This window comes from Bubalus kerabau, chromosome 10 (assembly GCF_029407905.1).
Source record: "Bubalus kerabau isolate K-KA32 ecotype Philippines breed swamp buffalo chromosome 10, PCC_UOA_SB_1v2, whole genome shotgun sequence".
Classification (NCBI taxonomy): Eukaryota; Metazoa; Chordata; class Mammalia; order Artiodactyla; family Bovidae; genus Bubalus; species Bubalus kerabau.
In genome coordinates this window covers 33791184-33813461 of record NC_073633.1, presented here as the reverse complement: position 1 = coordinate 33813461, position 22278 = coordinate 33791184, and the positions used below count along the sequence as shown (strand labels likewise).

At 43.6% G+C, this 22278-nt stretch overlaps 1 protein-coding gene across 1 annotated transcript in view; it reads left to right on the top strand.

Annotated features, from left to right (window-relative positions):
- Nucleotides 1-22278, top strand: part of RYR3 (ryanodine receptor 3) — a 461910-nt gene that overhangs the window by 239748 nt on the left and 199884 nt on the right. The window contains exons 23-30 of the mRNA XM_055538999.1: nucleotides 2923-3139; nucleotides 8661-8765; nucleotides 10407-10510; nucleotides 11961-12044; nucleotides 13835-13994; nucleotides 15327-15474; nucleotides 16343-16548; nucleotides 17107-17281. Of these exons, the coding sequence (XP_055394974.1) occupies nucleotides 2923-3139; nucleotides 8661-8765; nucleotides 10407-10510; nucleotides 11961-12044; nucleotides 13835-13994; nucleotides 15327-15474; nucleotides 16343-16548; nucleotides 17107-17281 (1199 nt within the window). The remainder of the gene's footprint in view (nucleotides 1-2922; nucleotides 3140-8660; nucleotides 8766-10406; nucleotides 10511-11960; nucleotides 12045-13834; nucleotides 13995-15326; nucleotides 15475-16342; nucleotides 16549-17106; nucleotides 17282-22278) is intronic.

Below are 22278 nucleotides of genomic sequence, written 5' to 3'. Positions count from 1 at the left end.
AAGAATTTGTTTATGTTGGGAAGGGGGGAAGAAACTTAATGTCTTTTACTTGGAGAGCCTTTTCTTTTCCAGTTTTACCATTAGCTGCTCATAATCACAGTTATTCAGCCAACACTGAGACTCTGCTGCAAGGCTTCCCCCCACTAGAATATTCCAGTTAAAGGAAGTGAGACCTAGTGGAGAGTATTGCTCTGAGAGCTTTGCTAGATCATAACGTTCCCACATATCCCTCCACACACACAGGCCCACTCCATCACTAAATCCTAACTAGCCAAATTCCAAAACAGAATTGGAATCTAACCACTGCTTTCCAGCTTGGTCTTCATCATCTTGTTTCAACCCACCCTCATCTCTCAATGGGACTAGATTGATGTCAGGTGCCTCCTAACTGGCCCCAGACCTGTCTACATGAAACGGTGAAAAGAAGCCTGTGTTTCTTCTCCTTAAATCCCTCAGAAGCTCCTCACCTGAAAGAAACAGACCCTGCCTCATTTACCCCTGCCACCTTGTCTCTTACCCCTCGGGCTCCCCATGTTCTCGCTCACACCGCCCTCCACCCACATCTTCCCTACCTCAGAGCCTTTGCACATGTTGTTCCTTTCACCCAGAATGCCCTTCCTCCAGATTCTGAACTCATTGGCTTCTTCTTTTCCTTTAGGGTTAACAGAAATATCTCCCCCTCAGAGAAGCCTTTCTAGACCCCAGTCTAGCACCCTCCTCCTTCCCTGAGTTGTTTCAGTCTCCCTCTGAGGGAGGGAATCCTTCAGATTCCCTCATCAAATGTCTCCCCATCAGTTGTTATGACTGTTTGCCTCCTTGGATGTCTGCTCTGTGACACGAGGGACAGGGTATTCTCTATTTATTGCTGGATCCACAGTGTGGAGAACAGTGCAGTTCATGTGGGCTCAGTAAATATCATAGTTGGTTATGCTGAGGCGAAGTGGGAGGGAGTGAATACGTGTAGCTGCTATGTATGTGGATGGGTTTTTCCTGCGTAAGATTATTGGTGACCCTGCAGGACTGTGTATCTTGTCATGTCCTAATTACTTGAGGTTACTGTCATATTTTCTCATCAGTTTAATATGGTTTACAGATGATTTGCAAAAGCTATATTTCTAGTCTCAAACCTAAAAGGCTATGAAGTGTCATGTTTAAATACTTCACTTTCACTCTCTTCTTGCAGAGGAACTTTGTGCTCTAACCCTAACCTAACAATATATATGAGGCTGATAGTCAGCCAGAATGCAAAATTAAAATATTTTAAAGATTTCAGCTTATTGGTAAGCAGTGCCAGCCGTGACTGTGGCCCCAAAAGGATTCTTCTTTCTTCCTTGGGAGGTCCCTGTAGGCACTGCTGGAGTGGGCCAGGGCATTAGGCCTGGGTGCCAACAAGGCAATGGTGCCCCCTAGAAGGCTCTGGAACCCTAGGGAGCAAACACTGGAAGCCCCTTTGGCCCCCCATGGCTGTAACCACCTGCTGATACTTTCTCACAGTCTCCCTCATATGGCTACTTTGGGAACTGCAGCCTCTTCAGTGTATCTTTTCTATTAACATCTCCCGCCACGTGTACCATTTCTGTTTAATATTCTCTTGTTACTTGATCTTTTTGCACCTTAAACTAGGAATTTCCTATTTTCCCCAAATATTTATAGCATGTTTTCTTTCATTGTTGTGTGAGTAATCTCTCTCAAGTAAAAAGACTTGAAGTTCTCATGCTGTTGTTTCAATGTGATCTTTCCAGAATCTGGCATTATCACTGTTACTCTTTTCAAACCATAGTAATAATATCTATATTAATGATATCTATAGTAATGATTCTCCAACTAGGGTAAGGATGAACTTGATTTTTTAAAATCGAGTGATTTTACATATGTGATAATTTTTTTTTCTTTTTGACTTACTTCATTCTGACAGATTCTAGGTCCATCCACATCTCTACAAACGACACAGTTTCATTCCTTTTTATGGCTGAGTAATATTCCACTGTATATACGTGCCACATCTTCTTTATCCATTTATCTGGCAATAGGCCTTTAGGTTGCTTCTATGTCTTGGCTATTGTAAATAGAGCTGCAATGAACATGGAGTGTATGTCTTTTTGAATTATGGTTTACTGAAGTGATTTAGCAGCAGCAAGGTATATATGCCCAGGAGTGGGATTTCTGGGTCATTTGATACTTCTATTTTTACTTTTTTAAGTGCCTCCATACTCTTCTCCATAGTGACTGTATCAATTTACATTCCCACCAACAGTGTGGGAGGGTTCCCTTTTCTCCACACCCTCTCCAGCGTTTATTGTTTGTAGATTTTTTTGATGATGGCTATTTTGATGAGTGTGAGGTGGTACCTCATGGTAGTTTTGATTTGTATTTCTCCAATAAATGGCGGTGATGAGCATCTTTTCCTGTGCCTCTTGGCCATCTACATGTCTTCTTTGGAGAACTGTCCATTTAGATCTTCCACCCATGTTTTGACTGGGTTGTTTTCAGTGCTCTGTGATGACCTGGGTGGGTGGGATAGGAGTGGGTGGGAGGGAGGCCCAAGAGAAAGGGGATATATGTATACATGTAGCGGATTCACTTCACTGTGCAGCAGAAACTAGCACACCATTGTAAAGCAATTATACTCTAATTAAGCAAAAGGAAAAAATCTAGTAGTTTTAATGTATCTTCATTTTTAAGAACTTAGCTGACGTGGTCAATTGAGAATTGTGGGCAGTATGAACTGATACTTGGCTTTATCTCCAATTTAGGGTGTTCACTATGATGTGTACTTTAGGGTGTTCACTGTGATGAATCTGACATCATTCACTTCTCAAAAAAATAATTTGGATGGGGGGAGCTGATCTTTAACTTTCACTTATTTAGGCTGGCATATTATTTTTTTAACCTCTCTCTTCCTGGTCTCTCCAAATAACACAGAGTCCGTTTCCTGCTGGGTGGACGTCATGGAGAATTTAAGTTCCTGCCTCCCTCTGGCTATGCCCCTTGCTATGAAGCCTTACTTCCAAAAGAAAAGATGAGATTGGAGCCTGTCAAAGAGTATAAACGTGATGCTGAAGGAATTCGAGATCTGTTGGGTACCACCCAGTTCCTCTCCCAAGCATCTTTCATCCCATGCCCTATAGATACCAGTCAGGTAGGTTCAGGCTGCCAACAGGAGGCATCCCATGGAGATAATGTAATAGGGTTAAATCCTCCTTGCTTCTTCACCATTGAACTATTCTTACCATACATTTTGTAGCATTGTCATGATATGTGAACAACCATTATTCTTTACATTTCCACCATATGCGACAATTGAAGTCTAAGGATTTTGCAATCCATAAACAAGTTGAGCACTTGCTACACACCAGGCATTGTACCAGGCTCTGTGAGACAAAGGCAGAATTCTCTGGGAATTCGCAACCAAGTTGAAGAGATAAGCAAAAAAAAAAAAAAAAGCACACGTGTAATTTTTTTTTTAAGTCTGACTTTCAGGCTCTGATTGACTAAGGAGCACTTAATTTAACAGATTATCTTATTTAACCAGTAAAACCCAAATGCAGTAGTCATGTTTGCTAATAGTTTTCCCAATTTTGCTCCTTATCAAAACATCATGGCACTTAAGTTTGACTTTTCAATAATAAGTCGGTTTTTTAAAAGACTGTCTTTAGTCGAAAGTCAAATAGTGCCTTTCATACATAGCTTAAATATTTTATTGCTACTTTTCTCTGTAGTCTCCTTGTATATCACTGACTTGGTATACTTTTTCTAAAAAAAAAAAAAAATTCTCTATGAGCTCCCCTCCTCAAACATAAATGGGATTTCTGTAAATAATGGAAACACTAATAATCATACTGGAGCCAGGGAGGTGACACAAAAGGGAAGCAGGTCAAGGGTGCAGGCCCTCCTGAAGCAGGTGGCGATTTCTTAGCCCTGGCTTATAATTGCCAAGTAAAAGTGTCAAGCCAAAGTTAGAGTCTTCCAACTGGTCAGGAGATATTAGAAATCTGGATTTTTATATGAACATTCACACTTCTTATGAACTATCAACTAATAAATGAAAATGGTAATACTTGTTTATTGTTGTTACTGTCGTAGTAGTTACAGAAAATAAGGGAGAGAAAAGAGAACTTGAGTCCCCAGGTTGTGACCTCTGTGGGAGAGGAGCAAAGTGCCGGGAAAACCTAGAGAAACTTTCCCTGAAGGTCCTGGGGAAGACACTGAGACACTGAGCTAACAACAGAAGGATAAATATTGGGGGAGTTTGTATTAAAACCTTTAGCTTCTCTTCTTTTCACAGCTATTTGTAAGGCCTCCTCAGACAACCATTTCACCTTTTTGTATTTCTTTTTTCTGGGGCTGGTCTTGATCGCTGCCTCCTGTACAGTGCCACGAACCTCCATCCATAGTTCTTCAGGCACTCTGTCTATCAAATCTAATCTCTTGAATCTATTCTCACTTCCCGTGTATAATCATAAGGGATTTGATGTAGGTCATACCTGAATGGTCTAGTGGTTTTCCCTACTTTCTTCAATTTAAGTCTGAATTTGCCAATAAGGCATTCATGATCTGAGCCACAATCAGCTTCTGGTCTTGTTTTTGATGACTGTATAGAGTTTCTCCATTTTGGGCTGCAAAGAATATAATCACTCTGATTTTGGTATTGACCATCTGGTGATATCCATGTGTAGAGTCTTCTCTTGTGTTGTTGGAAGAGGGTGTTTGCTATGACGAGTGAGTTCTCTTGGCAAAACTCTATTAACCTTACAAATAGCTGTGAAAAGAAGAGAAGTGAAAGGCAAAGGAGAAAAGGAAAGATATACTCATTTGAATGCAGAGTTCCAAAGAATAGCAAAGAAAGATAAGAAAGCCTTCCTCAGTAATCAGTGCAGAGAAATAGAGGAAAACAATAGAATGGGAAAGACTAGAGATCTCTTCAAGACAATTATAGATACCAAGGGAATATTTCATGCAAAGATGGGCACAATAAAGGACAGAAATGGTATGGACCTAACAGAAGCAGAAGATATTAAGAAGAGATGGCAAGAATACACAGAACTATACAAAAAAGATCTTCATGACCTAGATAGTCACGATGGTATGATCACTCACCTAGAGCCAGACATCCTGGAATGTGAAGTCAAGTGGGCCTTAGGAAGCATCACTATGAACAAAGCTAGTGGAGGTGATGAAATTCCAATTGAGCTATTTCACATCTTAAAAGATGATGCTGTGAAAGTGCTGCACTCAATATGCCAACAAATGTGGAAAACTCAGGAGTGGCCACAGGACTGGAAAAGGTCAGTTTTCATTCCAATCCCAAAGAAAGGCAATGCCAAAGAATGCTCAAACTACTGCACAATTGCACTCATCTCACACGCTAGTAAAGTAATGCTCAAAATTCTCCAAGCCAGGCTTCAAAAATACGTCAACCATGAACTTCCAAATGTTCAGGCTGGATTTAGAAAAGGCAGAGGAACCAGAGATCAAATTGCTAACATCTGCTGGATCACCAAAAAAGTAAGAGAGTTCCAGAAAAACATCTACTTCTGCTTTATTGATACACCAAAGCCTTTGACTGTGTAGATCACAACAAACTGTGGAAAATTCTTCAAGAGATGGGAATACCAGACCACCTGACCTGCCTCTTGAGAAATCTGTATGCAGGTCAAGAAGCAACAGTTAGAACTGGACATGGAACAACAGACTGGTTCAAAATCAGGAAAGGAGTACGTCAAGACTGTATATTGTCCCCCTGCTTATTTAACTTACATGCAGAGTACACCATGAGAAATGCTGGACTAGATGAAGAACAAGCTGGAATCAAGGTTCCCGGGAGAAATATCAATAACCTCAGATATGCAGATGATACCACCCTTATGGCAGAAAGTGAAGAATAACTAAAGAGCCTCTTGATGAAAGTGAAAGAGGAGAGTGGAAAAGTTGGGTTAAAACTCAACATTCAGAAAACGAAGATCATGGCATCTGGTCCCATCACTTCATGGCAAATAGATGGGGAAACAGTGACAGACTTTATTTTTGGGGCTCCAAAATCACTGCAGATGGTGACTGCAGCCATGAAATTAAAAGTCTCTTGCTTCTTGGAAGAAAAGTTATGACCAACCTAGACAGCATATTAAAAAGAAGAGACATTACTTTGCCAACCAATGTCCATCTAGTCAAAGCTATGGTTTTTCCAGTAGTCATGTATGGATGTGAGAGTTGGTCTATTAAGAAAGCTGAGTGCCGAAGAATTGATGCTTTTGAACTGTGGTGTTGGAGAAGACTCTTGAGAGTCCGTAGGACTGCAAAAAGATCCAACCAGTCCATCCTAAAGGAGACCAGTCCTGAGTATTCATTGGAAGGACTGATGTTGAAGCTGAAACTCCAGTCCTTTGGCCACCTGATGTGAAGAGCTGACTTATTTGAAAAGACCCTGATGCTGGCAAAGATTGAAGGCGGGAGGAGAAGGGGACAACAAAGGACGAGATAGTTGGATGGCATCACCAACTCAATGGATATGCGTTTGGGTAAACTCCGGGAGTCGGTGATGGACAGGGAAGCCTGGCGTGCTGCAGTCCATGGGATTGCAAAGAGTCAGACATAGCTGAGTGACTAAACTGAACTGAAGTTGTATTAAAACCAGAGCTGGGTAGCAGTTAAAGAGGTATAAACAGATCTTACTTAGCTGCTGCTGCTGCTGCTAAGTCACGTCAGTCATGTCCAACTCTGTGCGACCCCGTAGACAGCAGCCCACCAGGCTCCCCCATCCCTGGGATTCTCCAGTTTTAGCAAGAATCTTGCTAAAATCCAGCCACTGGAGTGGGTTGCCATTTCCTTCTCCAAGGCATGAAAGTGAAAAGTGAAAGCGAAGTTGCTCAGTTGTGTCCGACTCCTAGTTACCCCATGGACTGCAGCACACCAGGCTCCTCCTTCTATGGGATTTTCCAGGCAAGAGTACTGGAGTGGGGTGCCATTGCCTTCTCCCAATCTTACTTAGAACCTCTTGCAATAGAGGAAATGGAACTCCATTATAGAGCTGGAGTCAGTTCTGAATACAACACAAACAAGTGGAGATTTACAGCCAAGGAACAAGGTGGGGGTGGTGGTGGGGGCGGGCATGTCAGTGATGCAAAAGTAGTTAGTAGAACATTGGGGTTGGGATGGATTCTTACTAAACTGACCTAACAATTCTCTCACTGAAGGCAGGTCTGAGTGATCTGATATCCCCTGGGGAAGGATTGGGGATGAATAAATTTGTTCAGATGTGGTGGGTGATCAGATATCAAGGGTGTGGGTCAGTAAATTGAATTAGCAAGATTCTTGCTAAAACTGGAGTCCTGAAGACAAGGCCCAGGATTGAGCCTAGAGAAAAATAGCTCAGAAGCACCCATCTAGAGATTGGGCCAAGGAGAGAGTCTTTGTCATTTGTCATATGGCATGGAGGCAGGGAGAGTATACATATTATGTGTATTACAGGGAGTACTAATAAGAGTAAAGGTTGTATATTTAAGGGCACAGAACTGTGAGACAGTGTGACCTTTTGGGGAGAATTTCAGGAGATTTGGAAAGGATGTGTTTTGGGAGGACTGTGATGAGAGGGCTGAAGAATAGCACTATATTCTTGATTAATACATCTAGTCTGTGTCTTAGGAGAGTCAAGGCATACTTGGGGATGCTCAAGAGGAGAGTGTTTTGATGTAGTTGTATTATTGTCAGCTCATCACTCTGTTCACAGTGTGGAAAATGTATTGGTGGGAGTTGGCAAGACCAATTGTGAATGGTCTTATAATGGTCCAGGTAGAAAATATCAAGGTTGAGTGATGTGAAGGAGGGGAACCTTCAAAAATATGTTTAGGAAATAAGCATGTTGGATTTTGTGACTGATTAGTTGTGGTTGGTGGGGGGATGAAAGTGGGAGTATAATGCCAAGACAAAAGACACTAAGATGACTTTCAGGTTTAAGGCAATTGTGGACACATTCGTTCAACAAAAAAAGAGAAGCTAAAAATAAGAAACAAGTTTTAAAGGGAAAATAATGAATTCCACTTTGAGCAACATACTGAGTTCACTTTGGTGGAAAAATCCTGCAGGCAGTTGGAATAGTGTATCTGAACTGCAAGAGAGACCATGAATGGAGGCTGGATGGTCAGGCGTGACCACCTGCGGATGGATGAGATCTCTCAAGAAGAGAGCATAGGGAGAGATGGAAAGGGAGAGATGGTCCAGAGGAAGCCAAGAGAGGAAGGAGTCTATAGAAACAGCCCCTCTTGACTGACATGTTGTTCAGTTGCTAAGTTGTGTCCAACTCTGTGACCCCATGAACTGCAGCACACCAGGCTTCCCTGACCTTCACCATCTCCCAGTCTCTGCTTGAACTCATGTCCACTGAGTCGGGAATGCCATCCAACCATCTCATCCTCTGTCACCACCTTCTTCTCTTTCCCTCATCTTTCCCAGGTCTTTTCCAATGAGTTGACGCTTCACATCAAGTGGCCAAAGTACTGGAACTTCAGCTTCAGCATCAGTCCTTGCAATGAATATTCAGGGTTGATTTCCTTTAGTGAACATGTAGTGAATTCAACTGGGGTATCTGATCTGCCTAGACTTAATGATGAGATCTTAATAAAATTGATTCTCGTAGTTCTGACTTCTCATTTGTTGTTTCCTTTTAGGTTGTTTTACCACCTCATCTAGAGAAAATACGAGACAGGCTGGCTGAAAACATCCACGAGCTTTGGGGAATGAATAAAATAGAGCTTGGCTGGACTTTTGGCAAGGTATGTGTTTGAGTGACCTGGCTAGAGTGGAGGGTTGGGTAGCCTTTTACCTGGAAGACTTCTTCAAAGACTCAAATGATAAAAAACAAAAACCTCACAAGCCCAAACCTACTTCTTACTGAGTCCCATCCAGCTCTCACTGTGTCCAGCAGCCTTGCTCAGAAGTTTGTTGAACTGTGGTTAGGTGTGCCAGGGAGACAGGCTCTGCACAGGCTGACCGTGCAGTTGGCCTCCTCCTTACTCCCAAATGCTAGTTGTTTTATTCAGGGAATATCGAGTGTGGTCATCCCTCATCTCCTCCTCGAGCGCCCTCACATCTTATTTCTCTTCAGAAAAAGCTGTCCTCTCTGCATGGCTGGTGAAAAGAGGCTGATTCATTGTTGTGAATCAGAATTTGTTTATTGTGGTTTTCAGATGTATCACTAAGATTCATGGACACTCGGAGGAGGTTAAGAAATCTCTTTCACTAGAGAACCTTGTTCAAAGAGGATGTAAATGGACTTTCTTCTGTGATTTGTGTAAGGTCATGTCCAAAGGCAGAAGGATCCATGATTCTAAAGCTTCCTATGACCCTGACACTCTCAAATTATGTACCATCCAGCTTAGTTACTGAAAGGGTCCCTGCACCCCAGCAGTTATATATTGATACAGCTCATAATATTCTCTTTGTATGTGACCCCCTCTCTGCTAAATGCTCTTGTAATCACAGTTGCAATTCAACACTTACTTCTTTGATTATTGTATTACTGCCCAGAAGACTATATCCTATCCCAGCTCACCATTGAAATCCTAAGGTCTAGCCTACAGCCCACCACCTAGTCGACATTCAGCAAGTGTTTGTGAAATAAACGAACGAATGAATGAGTGAGTTACTGTCTGGATCTGCACTGTTCAATACAATAGCTGTGGGCCACATGTGGCTCCTAAGCACTTAAAATGTGACTAGCCTGAGTTGACATGTGCTGTAAATAGAAAGTACATGGTGGCTTTTTAAGACTTTCTATGAAAAGCCAATATAAAATGGCTCGAAATAATTTCTTAATTATTTGTTAAAATGGTAACGTTTTGAGTGTATTAGGTTAAGTAAAATACATTATTAGAATTTGTTTCACCTGGTTTTGGCTTTGGCTTTCGGGGTTTTTTTGTTTGGTTTGGTTTGGGGTGGGGGCAGGTCCTGTTGTTATTTTGCTTTTCTCATGTGGTTACTAGGAAATTAGAAATTGCAAATGTAGTTCCCATCCGTGGCTGATTCTGTGTTTCCATCAGACAGTGCCGGTCCAGAGTCTGTAGTCCTTTATGTTCTGAAGAATGCTACCCTGCAGTGGCACCAGGGTTCTGCACATCTGGGACAGGCAGGAGCATGGTTGCCATGAATAAAAGTGCTTCTCTGGGAAAGTATGTTCTGAATGCAAACACTTGACTAGAAGCAGTGCACAGAGCGCAAGCCGCCAGCAGCCTGGGGACCGCATGTGTCACTTACTAGAGAGAAGACCGTCTATTTGTCTATCAGCAAATAGCTGTCGTTGTCCTGCCGGACATGAATTGCCTGGGCCATGTTTCAAAGTGCGTCCTTTTCTGTTTCCCCAGGCAGTGCTGGTGGTGAAAACTTAAAATTATATTCTTTCTTATGTTGTCACCTAGATACGGGATGACAATAAAAGACAACACCCCTGCCTTGTTGAGTTTTCAAAGCTGCCTGAAACTGAGAAGAATTATAACCTACAAATGTCAACTGAAACCTTAAAGTGAGTGTTTAATTGAATCTGGATTAAACGGTGAGCAGATGATTTAATGCCTTATAACTAAACTACAAACCTGTTGTCTCTTGCCTCGAAAACATGATGCAGTCTGACAAATTAGCAGGAATGGGGATTATTCATGCCACAAAAGGGTTTAGCATAGTGAATAATACATCCACTGTTGTTATTTAGCATATATAGTTCTTTAGAGACCATTTGCTACTTGCCAGGGACAAGGAAAATGTAGGCAGAAAAAAGGAAGAGAAGCTTGCAAAAGACTGATTGCTTCTTTTGTTGTTTAGTTGCTAAGTCATGGACCATAGCCCGCCACGCTCCTCTGTCCATGGGATTTCCCAGGCAAGAATACTGGAGTGGGCTGCCTTTCCTTCTCCAGGGGAGTTGCCTCTTTTCGTTCATGTATCATTAAGAAAAGAAGATAAGATATACAGTAGATTCTAGGTCATATTGAAATTGGACAACTTAACCTAAGTCTCTGTTCTCTCATCTACAAAGTGAGGATAGTAATGGTTCTTATCTTTTCATAATTGTTGTACGGGTTAAATGAGATGCTGAACATTAAACAATAAGGATACAGCATTTCTAAAAAATCAATGGGAAAACATAGTTTAATTAACTAACATCCAACCTAAAAATAACTTTTAGCTTCTCTATGATCCCACCCACAGTTTCAACATTGATTCAGATCTCCATTATTTTTTTTAGCCCGAGTCTATATCTCCCTTCTTCAATCTCTTTGTACTTGTTACCTGTGAGCTCTGCCTAGCATTTCTCTGTTCGCTCCTTGTCAGTACAGAACTTTTTAACTTCAGGTTTGCTGGCATAGTGATGCCTTGTCTCACAGGAACCCATGTCAAATGTCTTCCATCACAGCGACCCTCCTCAAGGGTGGGGCTTTGGTACCTCGTGGTGTCCAGCACAGCTCAAGGCACTGTGTGCAGGGAGCACCCAGGAAATGCTTGCTGACTTCTGGGTTTGCTATTAGGGTCCCATCTGTCTTCTGGAATCAGAGAATCAGGATATAATCCTAATGCACAGTCATAAACTAGAAAAGGTCTCCCAGAATGAACAAACTTTTTGTTGCATTCTTATGCTATACATTCAGGAGTTGGCAAACTACGATCCACAAGCTTATCTAACCAGCCACCTATTTTGGTTAAAAAAAAATGTTTATTGTAACACAGGCAGGCTCTTCATATTGTCTTGCATATCGTCTATGACTATTTCCCCTCTGCAGTGGCAGAGGTGAGTAACTGTAACAGAGACCTAAGGACCACAAAGCCTACAACATTTCCTATCTCACCTCTAAGAAAAGTTTGGCAACCTGTGGTCTAATGAGTGACTGTAGTCTGTTTTTATCACTTCTGATGGAGGTGGGGGCTCTCACTGAACTCTGCCTTGCCGTTGACCTTTGTTTTCTCTGTCCACTACATCACAGAACTCTCCTGGCCCTGGGGTGCCACATTGCTCATGTTAACCCAGCTGCTGAGGACGATCTCAAGAAGGTCAAATTACCCAAAAAGTAGGTGATCTTTTAATGGTTGGCAACTTAAATGCTTCGGTCTTAATGTTTAAACTGGGAGGACAGGAGGTCCATGCACAGAGGCAGGGAACCGCCCCAGATACTTCCAGCACCAGGTCAGGCAGTTCCTCCAGGTGCCTAGACTGCACTCAAACCCCAAGCAGAAACCAGCTGAAGTACAGGCTTTCCAGGCTTCCTCTCTTTTTATTCCTTCTGCCTGGATCCACACTACTATCTACTATTGTTAGTTTTGAGCCAGAAGATGCGGCACTCAGAAGGATAAGCTGTCATGGTCTATAAGAATAGCAATTGGCAAGAGAACTTGAATATGGTCGGTAGCCACAGCAAAGATTCACTCCTCTGGCATTGGGCCAGACTTGTAAATCTTGCAGAAATGGGTGTCTCTGCCAAGATTTAATTTGGCCCCTAAATCTGCACGTATCCTTCTCTCCCTCTCATCCGTACATTCACTCGTCATGTGTTCTCACAGTCTCAGATATGGGCTTGCTGGCACATCCCCTGGCTCGCTTGCTCACTCACACATGTGCCAGCCTTGGGGGCACATGCATTCACACCCAGTTGTCGTCATGACTTAAGAGCCAAGGCATTGCCAGCTCTAATCAAATGCTTATCTTCCCCTTCCTCCCTGTGAAACCCCAGGCTGCCAAGCTCCACTCTCAGAGGCAGCTCCTGGGGCCAGGAGCCACACGTGTGAGAGGCAGCAGCTGGAGGGGTGGCTGGGCTCAGTGCTCAGTGATCAGCACATGGTGGCCTTGCCCAAGGTCAGGCATCCCTAGAAGGTGGGTGAGGGACAGCATCATGCCTACAGTACACCTCACATCTCCTACTGCTCTGAGGTTCTTGGGTAGAGTAACACTGGTCTGCAAGTTGTCAGGTTTAGGTTCTGGTCCTGATCTGAGCAGTCAGTGGCCTTGGGGTTGTGAGTGCCTCTGGACTCACGTTCCCACATGACTATGGTCAGTTGCTCTCCTGTGAGTCACTCCACATGGACCCCTGGTTCTCTCCGTTTACACAGTGCATCTCCCTGGGCTCCTGCTGAACTTTTCCCATCCTCACATTATCTAGAAAATTACAGACAACTGTGGCTGTGATTCCTGGACTGGACAGCAAACCATGAAGGTCATTTCACAAACTCTCTAATGCTATGATTTTTTTTTTAATTCTCAAAGTGAAGGTTTAGTTTTCTAAAACTGAGCAATCATATTCTGCTGCTGTATAAGAAATCATTTGGCTTAAGGTTGCGTCCTTGCCCCGTGTATCATAACCTTTGTGTTTGTGAAGTGAGGCAAAGGAGCTTTGGTGATGCTGAATTATACTGAGTGTGCCCATGGTTTGCACACTGAGAAATAAGGATGGGTTCAGGATGATGAATTAGGGGCCGCATCTGAAGACTTGAAATCAAACTGAGCTATCCATTCTGCCAAGGGGAGAACCTGTGCTTGCATGCTCAGTTGCTCAGTCATGTCCAATTCTTTGTGATCCCATGGACTGTAGCCCACCAAGTTCCTCTGTCCACAGGATTCTCCAGGTAAGAATACTGGAGTGGGTTGCCATTTCCTCCTTCAGAGGATCTTCCTGACCCAAGGACTGAACCCTTGTCTCCTGCATTGCAGGTGGATTCTTTGCCACTGAGCCATCTGGAAAACACATAGAACCTGTGACTATAGCCTTATCTTTCTAGTATTCCGACCCTGTGCTATTGGTCAAAAATCCGAAATGGGGGAGATTTACAGTTCTGTTCAAAATATATATTTTGCATTTACTTGTAGCTACATGATGTCCAATGGCTATAAGCCAGCCCCTTTGGATTTGTCTGATGTGAAGCTGTTACCGCCTCAAGAAGTTTTAGTGGATAAGCTTGCAGAAAATGCACACAATGTCTGGGCAAAAGACAGAATAAAACAAGGATGGACCTATGGCATTCAACAGGTGAGAGGTGCTGGGTCAGGCCTGATGGAGAAGCCAGGAGATGTGATCATCTATCAAAAAGGCATTTTGCTTTGGTGGGTATTAGATTGGAAGATGGAGGTTGCCTTTGCAGTCTGTGGCTCATCCCTCAGAACATTCATTATTAATAGAATCATGGGGCTGAATGGAATTCACGATGGTCATGTTGACATTAACTCCAGCAGTGCATAGGCTTACATTTCATTTGTTAGTCCGTTACACTTGTGATCAGGTTGCCTTGTGTATATGGCCTCTGGCTGCATCTTCTCTTATTCCCTGTCTTGCTGCTTGTCCCATGGCAAGCTGAGCTTTCACTCACTCTCCAAGGCCAATGTAAGGTTCACATGAATCAACATCACAGCTCAGCAGTATTTTTGGAGTGGTCCCAAGTACGTACCACTGAAGAGGAAACCAGCCCAGGAGAGGGCAAACCAGCCCAGGAGAGGGGCAGACCAGCCCAACAATACGCCTGTGTCCCCTTACTTCAGTCCATGGGGCCAGAATTCCCAGGCAGAGTTCTTGGCTCATCCAAAGGCAGCATGAGAGCCCAGCAAGAAGTTAGGTGGCGTTCAGAACCATGATTCAGCGCTAACCCACCTGCTGCACCTCTCACTCTGAAATAACCCCCTCATCTCAGGAAGGCTCAGGATCAGGGAAGTTCACAGATAGCTGTGTGCACACGTGCTCATTCATTCCTGAGCCTCTCAACCTGCGCATGTCTGGAACCAAGAAGATGACAACTAGGAAACGTGGCAGGGAAGGGAGTGGGGAATTCAAAGCAGCATGTCCGATTATGACGACTTATCACTGCCATTGTCATTGTTGTCGTCTTAGTCCCCACTAAGGACCGGAGAAGGACTCATCCAAATATGTGCTATTACAGGGCAACAGCCCCACCGTGGCTCTGCCATCTCTTCAAATGTTTCTCTGTGAAGGATCTGTTGTGAGGAGCCATAGCAGTTTAAATCATGCATGATCTTTCATCGGGGAATAGTTACGCAAACCCCCATCTGCCTCGCCTTGGGACTGGAGGAGTCTAACTAATTTCATGACACTTCATTTTATTCAAGGGCTGGCATTATTAAAATGTGATTTTTACTGCTGGCTTTGAATGTTAGTACAAATTTTCCATTTGTACTCATTTAATCCTGAAGTGGCAAATATGTTCATTGGTGAATATCAAGGCACTGGGAGAAGAGCTGGCAGATTCACATGAGGAAACCAGGACTGTTGCTGGGGATTTGTGAGTGGGACGAGCTCTTGGTAAAGATGAAATGCATTTTCTCAGATTCTCTTTTCTCTGGCTTCACGTAGGATTTAAAGAACAAAAGAAATCCACGTTTGGTGCCATATTCATTGCTGGATGAGCGTACCAAGAAGTCAAACAGGGACAGCCTTCGTGAAGCTGTCCGGACGTTTGTTGGTTACGGCTATAACATTGAGCCATCAGACCAAGAGCTAGGTAATGAGTGCAGATGGTTCATTCTGGCTCCAGTTTGTGAAACACTTCTTCTGGAGGAATACTGATGTTCAATAGGTCTAACTTGCACTGTTAGAAATACTGTTGGTGCTAAAGAACATTAAAAGCAATGGTGAATTTTAGGAAGTAGGGGGGGTGGATGGGGAACCATGTTGATCATAGAGCTGTGTTCCATTGACCAGATAGTTCTGTAATGAACACATCTATGACCCAGCCCCACAAGGAATAAGTTATCCTCCAGCATAGCTGAGCTTTTCAGGATAGTTGGTCCCAAAACCAAGTTAACCATTATTTCTCTTCTTTTCCAAACATGAATATCATCTCACTTTGGGGCAGGTAATGTCCTCTCTCAACTGAAATCTATCACTGATTAAAATCACCACCTTATGAGTATTTAACATGTCACTGCCACCTCATACCCCAGGGGATACCGTAGGCACGTGGGACAGTAAAAAGTGGTTTAAGGGGATTGGAGTAAGACAGACCTCAGTTCAGGTCTTGGCTCTCCTCGGTTTATTGGCTCTATGACCTTGAACAAGTGAACCCCTCTGAGCCTGTTTCTTCATTGGTAAAATGAAGACAATAACACAGATTTCATAGGATTATTGGGAGGAAACACTGAGATTTCGTTTCTACTGCAGAGCACTCACACAGTAAATGGTAGTTTGTGTTTTTATGACATGATGATGATGGCGATGATTCTTTTATGAACATTATGTTATATTGACTAGCAGGAGATCTGCCATCAGCCTTTGTTGTTGAACATCCTTTGAGGAGTCCTCCCTAAATATTAAAAGCCTGTATTCTCTCTCCTTCTCCGGCAATCTCTCCTCCCTTTCCTTCTTGATAGCTGACCCAGCTGTGGAGAAAGTCAGCATAGACAAGATCCGCTTTTTCCGGGTAGAGCGCTCTTATGCCGTGAGATCTGGAAAGTGGTATTTCGAGTTCGAGGTGGTGACCGGAGGCGACATGCGTGTTGGCTGGGCCCGGCCAGGCTGCCGACCTGACATTGAGCTGGGGGCAGATGACCAAGCCTTCGTGTTTGAAGGCAGCAGGGTGAGTCTGGCTGGTGCTCGCCACTCCTCAGTCCAGGTTTTTCTGCTCCAAACATTTCTCCAGAAGTGAGAAGTTCTGAGTATCTGGACCTCTGGCTTCAAAAGGGAGGAGCCACCAGATGGACTAATTTAGACCACAGCACACTCATCACCTAGTGTTTGTCCCTTTGTTCTAGGGCAAAGGGGAGGTCTTGTACACTCTAGTCCTTTCTGTAATCGCCTCCATATTGCCTTGCCCCTGAACCCACAGAACACTGTGCAGCTAAGCATGCGAGGCAATCTTACCACTTTGTCTTCAGGGGAGTCCAGCTCATTTACATAGCTGACTATGTATTGGGAGACTTGGCCACCTTTTCTGATGAGCCTTGTGCACCTTGGTTGCCCACATCTGTAGATAGACCACTTCTCCCTGAGCACTGTCCTTGGTAGAAAGGGAAGTATCGTTTGGAAACCAGGCACCACTGCCCATTAGGAGAAACTACTCATGGGGTCACTTCTCCAGCAGCACAGGGGCCTCTAGGACCTCCATTTCTCTAATCCCTGGGCTCTTGTCTTCTAGGGCCAGCGTTGGCATCAAGGGAGTGGGTATTTTGGACGGACCTGGCAGCCAGGAGATGTGGTTGGATGTATGATTAACCTGGATGATGCTTCAATGATCTTCACGCTGAATGGGGAGCTGCTGATCACCAACAAAGGCTCTGAACTTGCCTTCGCTGACTACGAGATTGACAATGGTAAATCCACCGACCTCCCCACCCCTTTCCATGTCCACAAGGTGAAGGGAACTCCAGGGAGCGGGGTGAGATCTTATGCCTCCTCACTCATGGCACACTGACCTTTGCAGATCTAAAGCCCTGGGGTGAAGACAGCTCTTATACTATCATTTTTGAAGAATCAAAACAAGTAATAGAGATAGTTGATATATGCAGCATAAATGTAAGTCTGAACTTCCAGAGAGATTGACCAAGGAAAGTGTTAGTTGCTCAGTTGTGTCCAACTCTTTGCAACCCCATGGACTCTAGCCCACGAGCCTCCTCTGTCCATGGGGTTCTCCAGGCAAGAATATTGGAGTGGGTTGCAATCTCCTTTTCCAGGGGATATTCCTGACCCAGGGATTGAACCCCGGTTTCCTGCATTGCAGAAACTCTTTACCATCTGAGCCAGATATAGGCATAGAATGGCCAAGGTGCTCCCCTCTAATTCCCTGCCTGTGCCTTGGCATGGTAATGTTCCCCAGGTTTCTCAGGATGACAAAGGAAGCACTAATTGCCTGTGCACTGATGTCCCTGGCAGGAGAGAAAAGTCAATGAATTAGAATTATCCTCTTATTCTGATTTGAATTGTCATTGTGAATGTTGGTATAATTGAACTTAATGTTTTGATGAGAATCACTGAAACATGGAAGTTGACTTAGCTGTTCCTTGAATGAAATAGAATTTCAGAATAGAAACTCAAACATGCTGTGAAACCCAAGCACAGTTGCACTTGTTAATGGCCGGAAATAGACTACAGTCAGGTTGGTGCTTCCAGCTACACAAAGGGGCAATAGGCGCTTCTTATTTCTTGTCTACAGAACTCCCTTATGTACACAAGGCTGCTGGCACCAGGACTAGGAACACTAGACTGTGAGTCAGCTGGCTTGCTCCTAACAAGCTGTGGGCTCCCAGCAAGGCTTGGTTTCACTCCTCTGGGCTTTGCCTCCTTCATCTGTACCAGAAAACAGGATGATAGACCATATAAATGCCAACATCCTCCTCAGATGTAATATTCTGTGGCAGTGACTTAATACCCGCTGTGATCACACCTCTGGTCTTGGTTCCATGCCACTCTCTGCTCCTGCAGTACAAAGGAGGAGGAGGCAGGGAGGCTGAGAGGGGAAGAGGCTGCTCCAGAGCAGAAGACCTGGGTTCTAAATGGCAGAAGACATCTCAGGTTGACTTTATTTAACCTCTTTTACCTCTTTTCCCCATCTGTAAATGATTAGGGTTCTGGATAGCTCTAAATTTCTGGCGCTTTACAAAAAGAGACAGTCTCCTCTTCCTGCATCAAATGTTAAAAAAGATAAAATTGCAGAGGCAAGAGCAGCAAAAATAAATAAGCATATAATTGAGGCTTCCCAGGTGGTGGTAGTGGTAAAGAACCCACTTGTGAGTGCAGGAGACATAAGAGACACAGGTTCAATTCCTGGGTTGGGAAGATCCCCTGGAGTAGGACATGGCAACCCATTCCTGTATTCTTGCCTGGAGAACTCCATGGAGAGAAGAGCCTGGCTGGCTATGGACCATAGGGTTGCAAAGAGTCGGACACAATGGAAGTGACTTAGTGTGCATGCATATTTTTAATACATATAAAATATTCTTTATTTACAATGTGTTTTGTCTTTATAAATCATTTTCATACTTTGTACAGACACCTATTATCTGCAACATGCATATCAACTGGACCTTAAAAGAGCTTTAAAGATTTTTCTAAGAGCCATATATTTGGGATAATAGAAAAGCTGCAAGTCAGTGTATTTTCTTAGAAAGACAGGATGACTGAAGCAATATGGGGTCGTGTTTTAATGCCTTCTGAAAAGGTTTAAAATATGAGTTTTAAAGAATATATTTTTGGAAACAACTGGGAAAGAAGTTGCTAGCAGAAAGAATGGCCCACGTACTGGTTCTGAGGCAAAGAGGGAGGAAACATTGATGACATGAGGGGGTTGGGGACGAGCCATCCTCTGTCACTGCTCTTTGGAAACAGATATTCACTAAGTACCCGGCACAGGCAGTGCTCTCTTCATGTTGTTGTTGAGCCACTAAGTCGTGTCCAACTCTTTGGGGCCTCATGGACTGCAGCACGCCAGACTCCTCCCTCCTCCACTATCTCCCAGAGTTTGCTTAAACTCACGCCAATTGAATCGGTGATACCATCCAACCATCTCATCCTCTCCTGCCTCAATCTTCCCCGGCATCAGGGTCTTTTCCACTGTGTCAGCTCTTTACATCAGGTGGCTAAAGTATTGGAGCTCCAGCTTCAGCATCAGTCCTTCCAGTGAATAGCCAGGGTTTATTTCTTTTAGGATCAACTGCTTTGATCTCCTTGCAGTCCAAGGGACTCTCAAGAGTCTTCTCCAGCCCTACAATTTGAAAACATCAATTCTTCAGCACTCACTCTTCTTTATGGTCCAACTCACACATCCGTACATGACTACTGGGAAAACCATAGCTTTGACTATTTGGATCTTTTTAGAGTCATCAGAGTGATGTCTCTGCTTTTTAATATGCTGTCTAGGTTTGTCATAGCTTCCTTTCAAAAAGCAAGTGTCTTTTAATTTCATGGTTGCAGTCACCATTTGAAGTGATTTTGGAGTCCAAGAAAATAAAATCTTTCACTGCTTCCACTTTTTCCTCTTCTATTTGCCAGAAGTGATGGGACCAGATGCCATGATTGTAATTTTTTTAATGTTGAGCTAGTTTTTTTCACTCTCCTCTTTCACCGTCATTAAGAGGCTCTTTAGTTCCTCTTCACTTTCTGCCATTAGACTGGTATCATCTTCATGTATGAGGCTATCTTCAATGAGGCTGGAGAAAAACAAAGAACTAGGTAATTTAGGCTCATCCCCAAGGAAAGGAGCTTCCTGGAGTAGGCAGAGTCCAAAGTCCAGTGACCCTGTGGACTCAGGGAGCTTAGTTATCTATAAGACTTTGGCTCAACATAAGGAAGAGAAAAAGATCTCGTCAGTTTTCAGAGTTGTAAGAACTCCATGAGGTCTAAAGCCTTGATAATCAAAAGTGTGAGCTGCTTGTTATAAATGCAGGGTCTCAGACCCCACGCTAGTCCTACTGATTCAGAAACTGCATTCAGACAAGATACTCCAACAGCTCCCGTGCACTTTGAAGTATGAGAAGCAGTGGTTTAAAGTATACACAAATGTAAATAGTAGCAAAATGAAAGAGTTAATTTTCTAGTTCAAAAAATAAATTAAATGAAAATACAGAAAGGTAACTACCAATACAAAGCGATAGGTCAGAAATGGCAGTTGACCAATACAGGATGAAAATTCTAGAAGACTGGAATTAGAACTGAAAGTTAAATGAAAACTATGAACTGTCTCAGCAACTACAGATGAGCTTTTTATCTCTAAGAAGGGTCTTCTTCTCGGGGGAGCGGGGTGTAAGTAGAGTAATGGAGAGGAATCAGGAAACTGCAGAAAAGAGTGATAATAGCATTTGGATGATTGTGTATGGAATTTATAGAAGACAAAGCTGGAAAGAATGAGAAGTTACAGATTATAGCCTTGAATACCAAGACTTGGTCTTTTTATTCAGGAAACTGTATTGTCTAATCTGGGCCCACTCTTCTTGGACTCCACTCTCTGTGACATGGGGGGCTGTCCTAGGGTTTGAGCAGAAGAATACTATAAAGAAAGGGGATGCTGTAGGAGAACTTTGCTTTTAGAGATCGTCTGTGCTGTAATGAAAGAGATGCCTCATCGACCCTTTGTATACAGAGACATGATTTGACCTTCAGAATAACAAAGTCTATTATTAGGACTCTGTTTTATAAGAGAATTGTACTGTATTATGTGAACACATTGTACTGTAGCATTGCACTGCACTTTAATAACATGGAGACAAGATAATTGGGAGGCCTTTTCAGTTCTGTGATGGCTCAGGAGTCAGAGGAAGGGCAATTGAAAGGGAGTCTGCACTCAATTCTTTGACGACAATAACCCAGAGGCTTAGAATAACCATAGAGCAGCTCTTTAACCATAGAGTATCTCTGCATAAAGGGGAAAGAGGCAGCAATTCTTGCCTTGAGCTGTTAGGAAAACCATCTGTTGAATATAAAACATTGTGTGCATTACAGCCCCTCAGAAAGCAAAATCCCGTTTGTGTGTGTGTTCTGGTCGCCAACACCCCCGCCTTGATTCAGGCCATTTACCCTTCTGGGGTAAGTATTTTTAGTCCTTTGGGGGAAGGAATGGGAGCAGGCACTACAATTCGTGGCTGATTTTTTCTCTTTGGGTGATTTATTAGCTGTCATCCCCATCCTCGTCTGCGTCATAGGTGACATACTCTTATCAGCTTCATTTTCCTAATCATTGTTCTCTACTGTGTTCCCTGGCCTGCACCCTCACAGCTCTCAATGTTGTCACTGAAAGGCATCTGGAAGCTCAGAAGCTCTCACAGAGAAACCTTTGCTGTTAGTCTTCCCTTTGATCCCATTTAAAGGAAAGGAAGATAAAATTCTGAACATCATTCTGGACCTCAGAACATGAGGTCTGAAAGAGTTTAATTTAGAGCTGGTTTCCCTTGCTGCTGCTGCCAGACACCCCTGGGTACACCCTGCTTCGCTACAGCTTCAGTGTCTGCAGGGACAGCCTCCCAAGCTCTTCCTCTATCGGCGTGTCAGGGCTTAACAGATGCCCTGGCTCTGGCTCTACCAGCAGCCCTTCCACAGGCAGCAGATGAAACTTCCTTGCAGGCAGAGTCGCGGTCGTCTGTGCACAAACACGCTGGCACCTAGAGCCCCCCGTCATTCTCTCCCCAAGTGGGTGCTGTGCTTCAGGGAATGGCTGTGGCAGGGGAGCGCAGCCTCCTGTTCCCTGCGTTTTCTACAGAGCTTGTGACGATCTCGGTGCTGTCCCTGAACTCCCTCTTTGTGAGGCTTAGGAAATTAAAATTAATGGATAAAACATGAACTGCTGGATGGAGACTCTGAGAAACACCCCAGGAATGGTCTG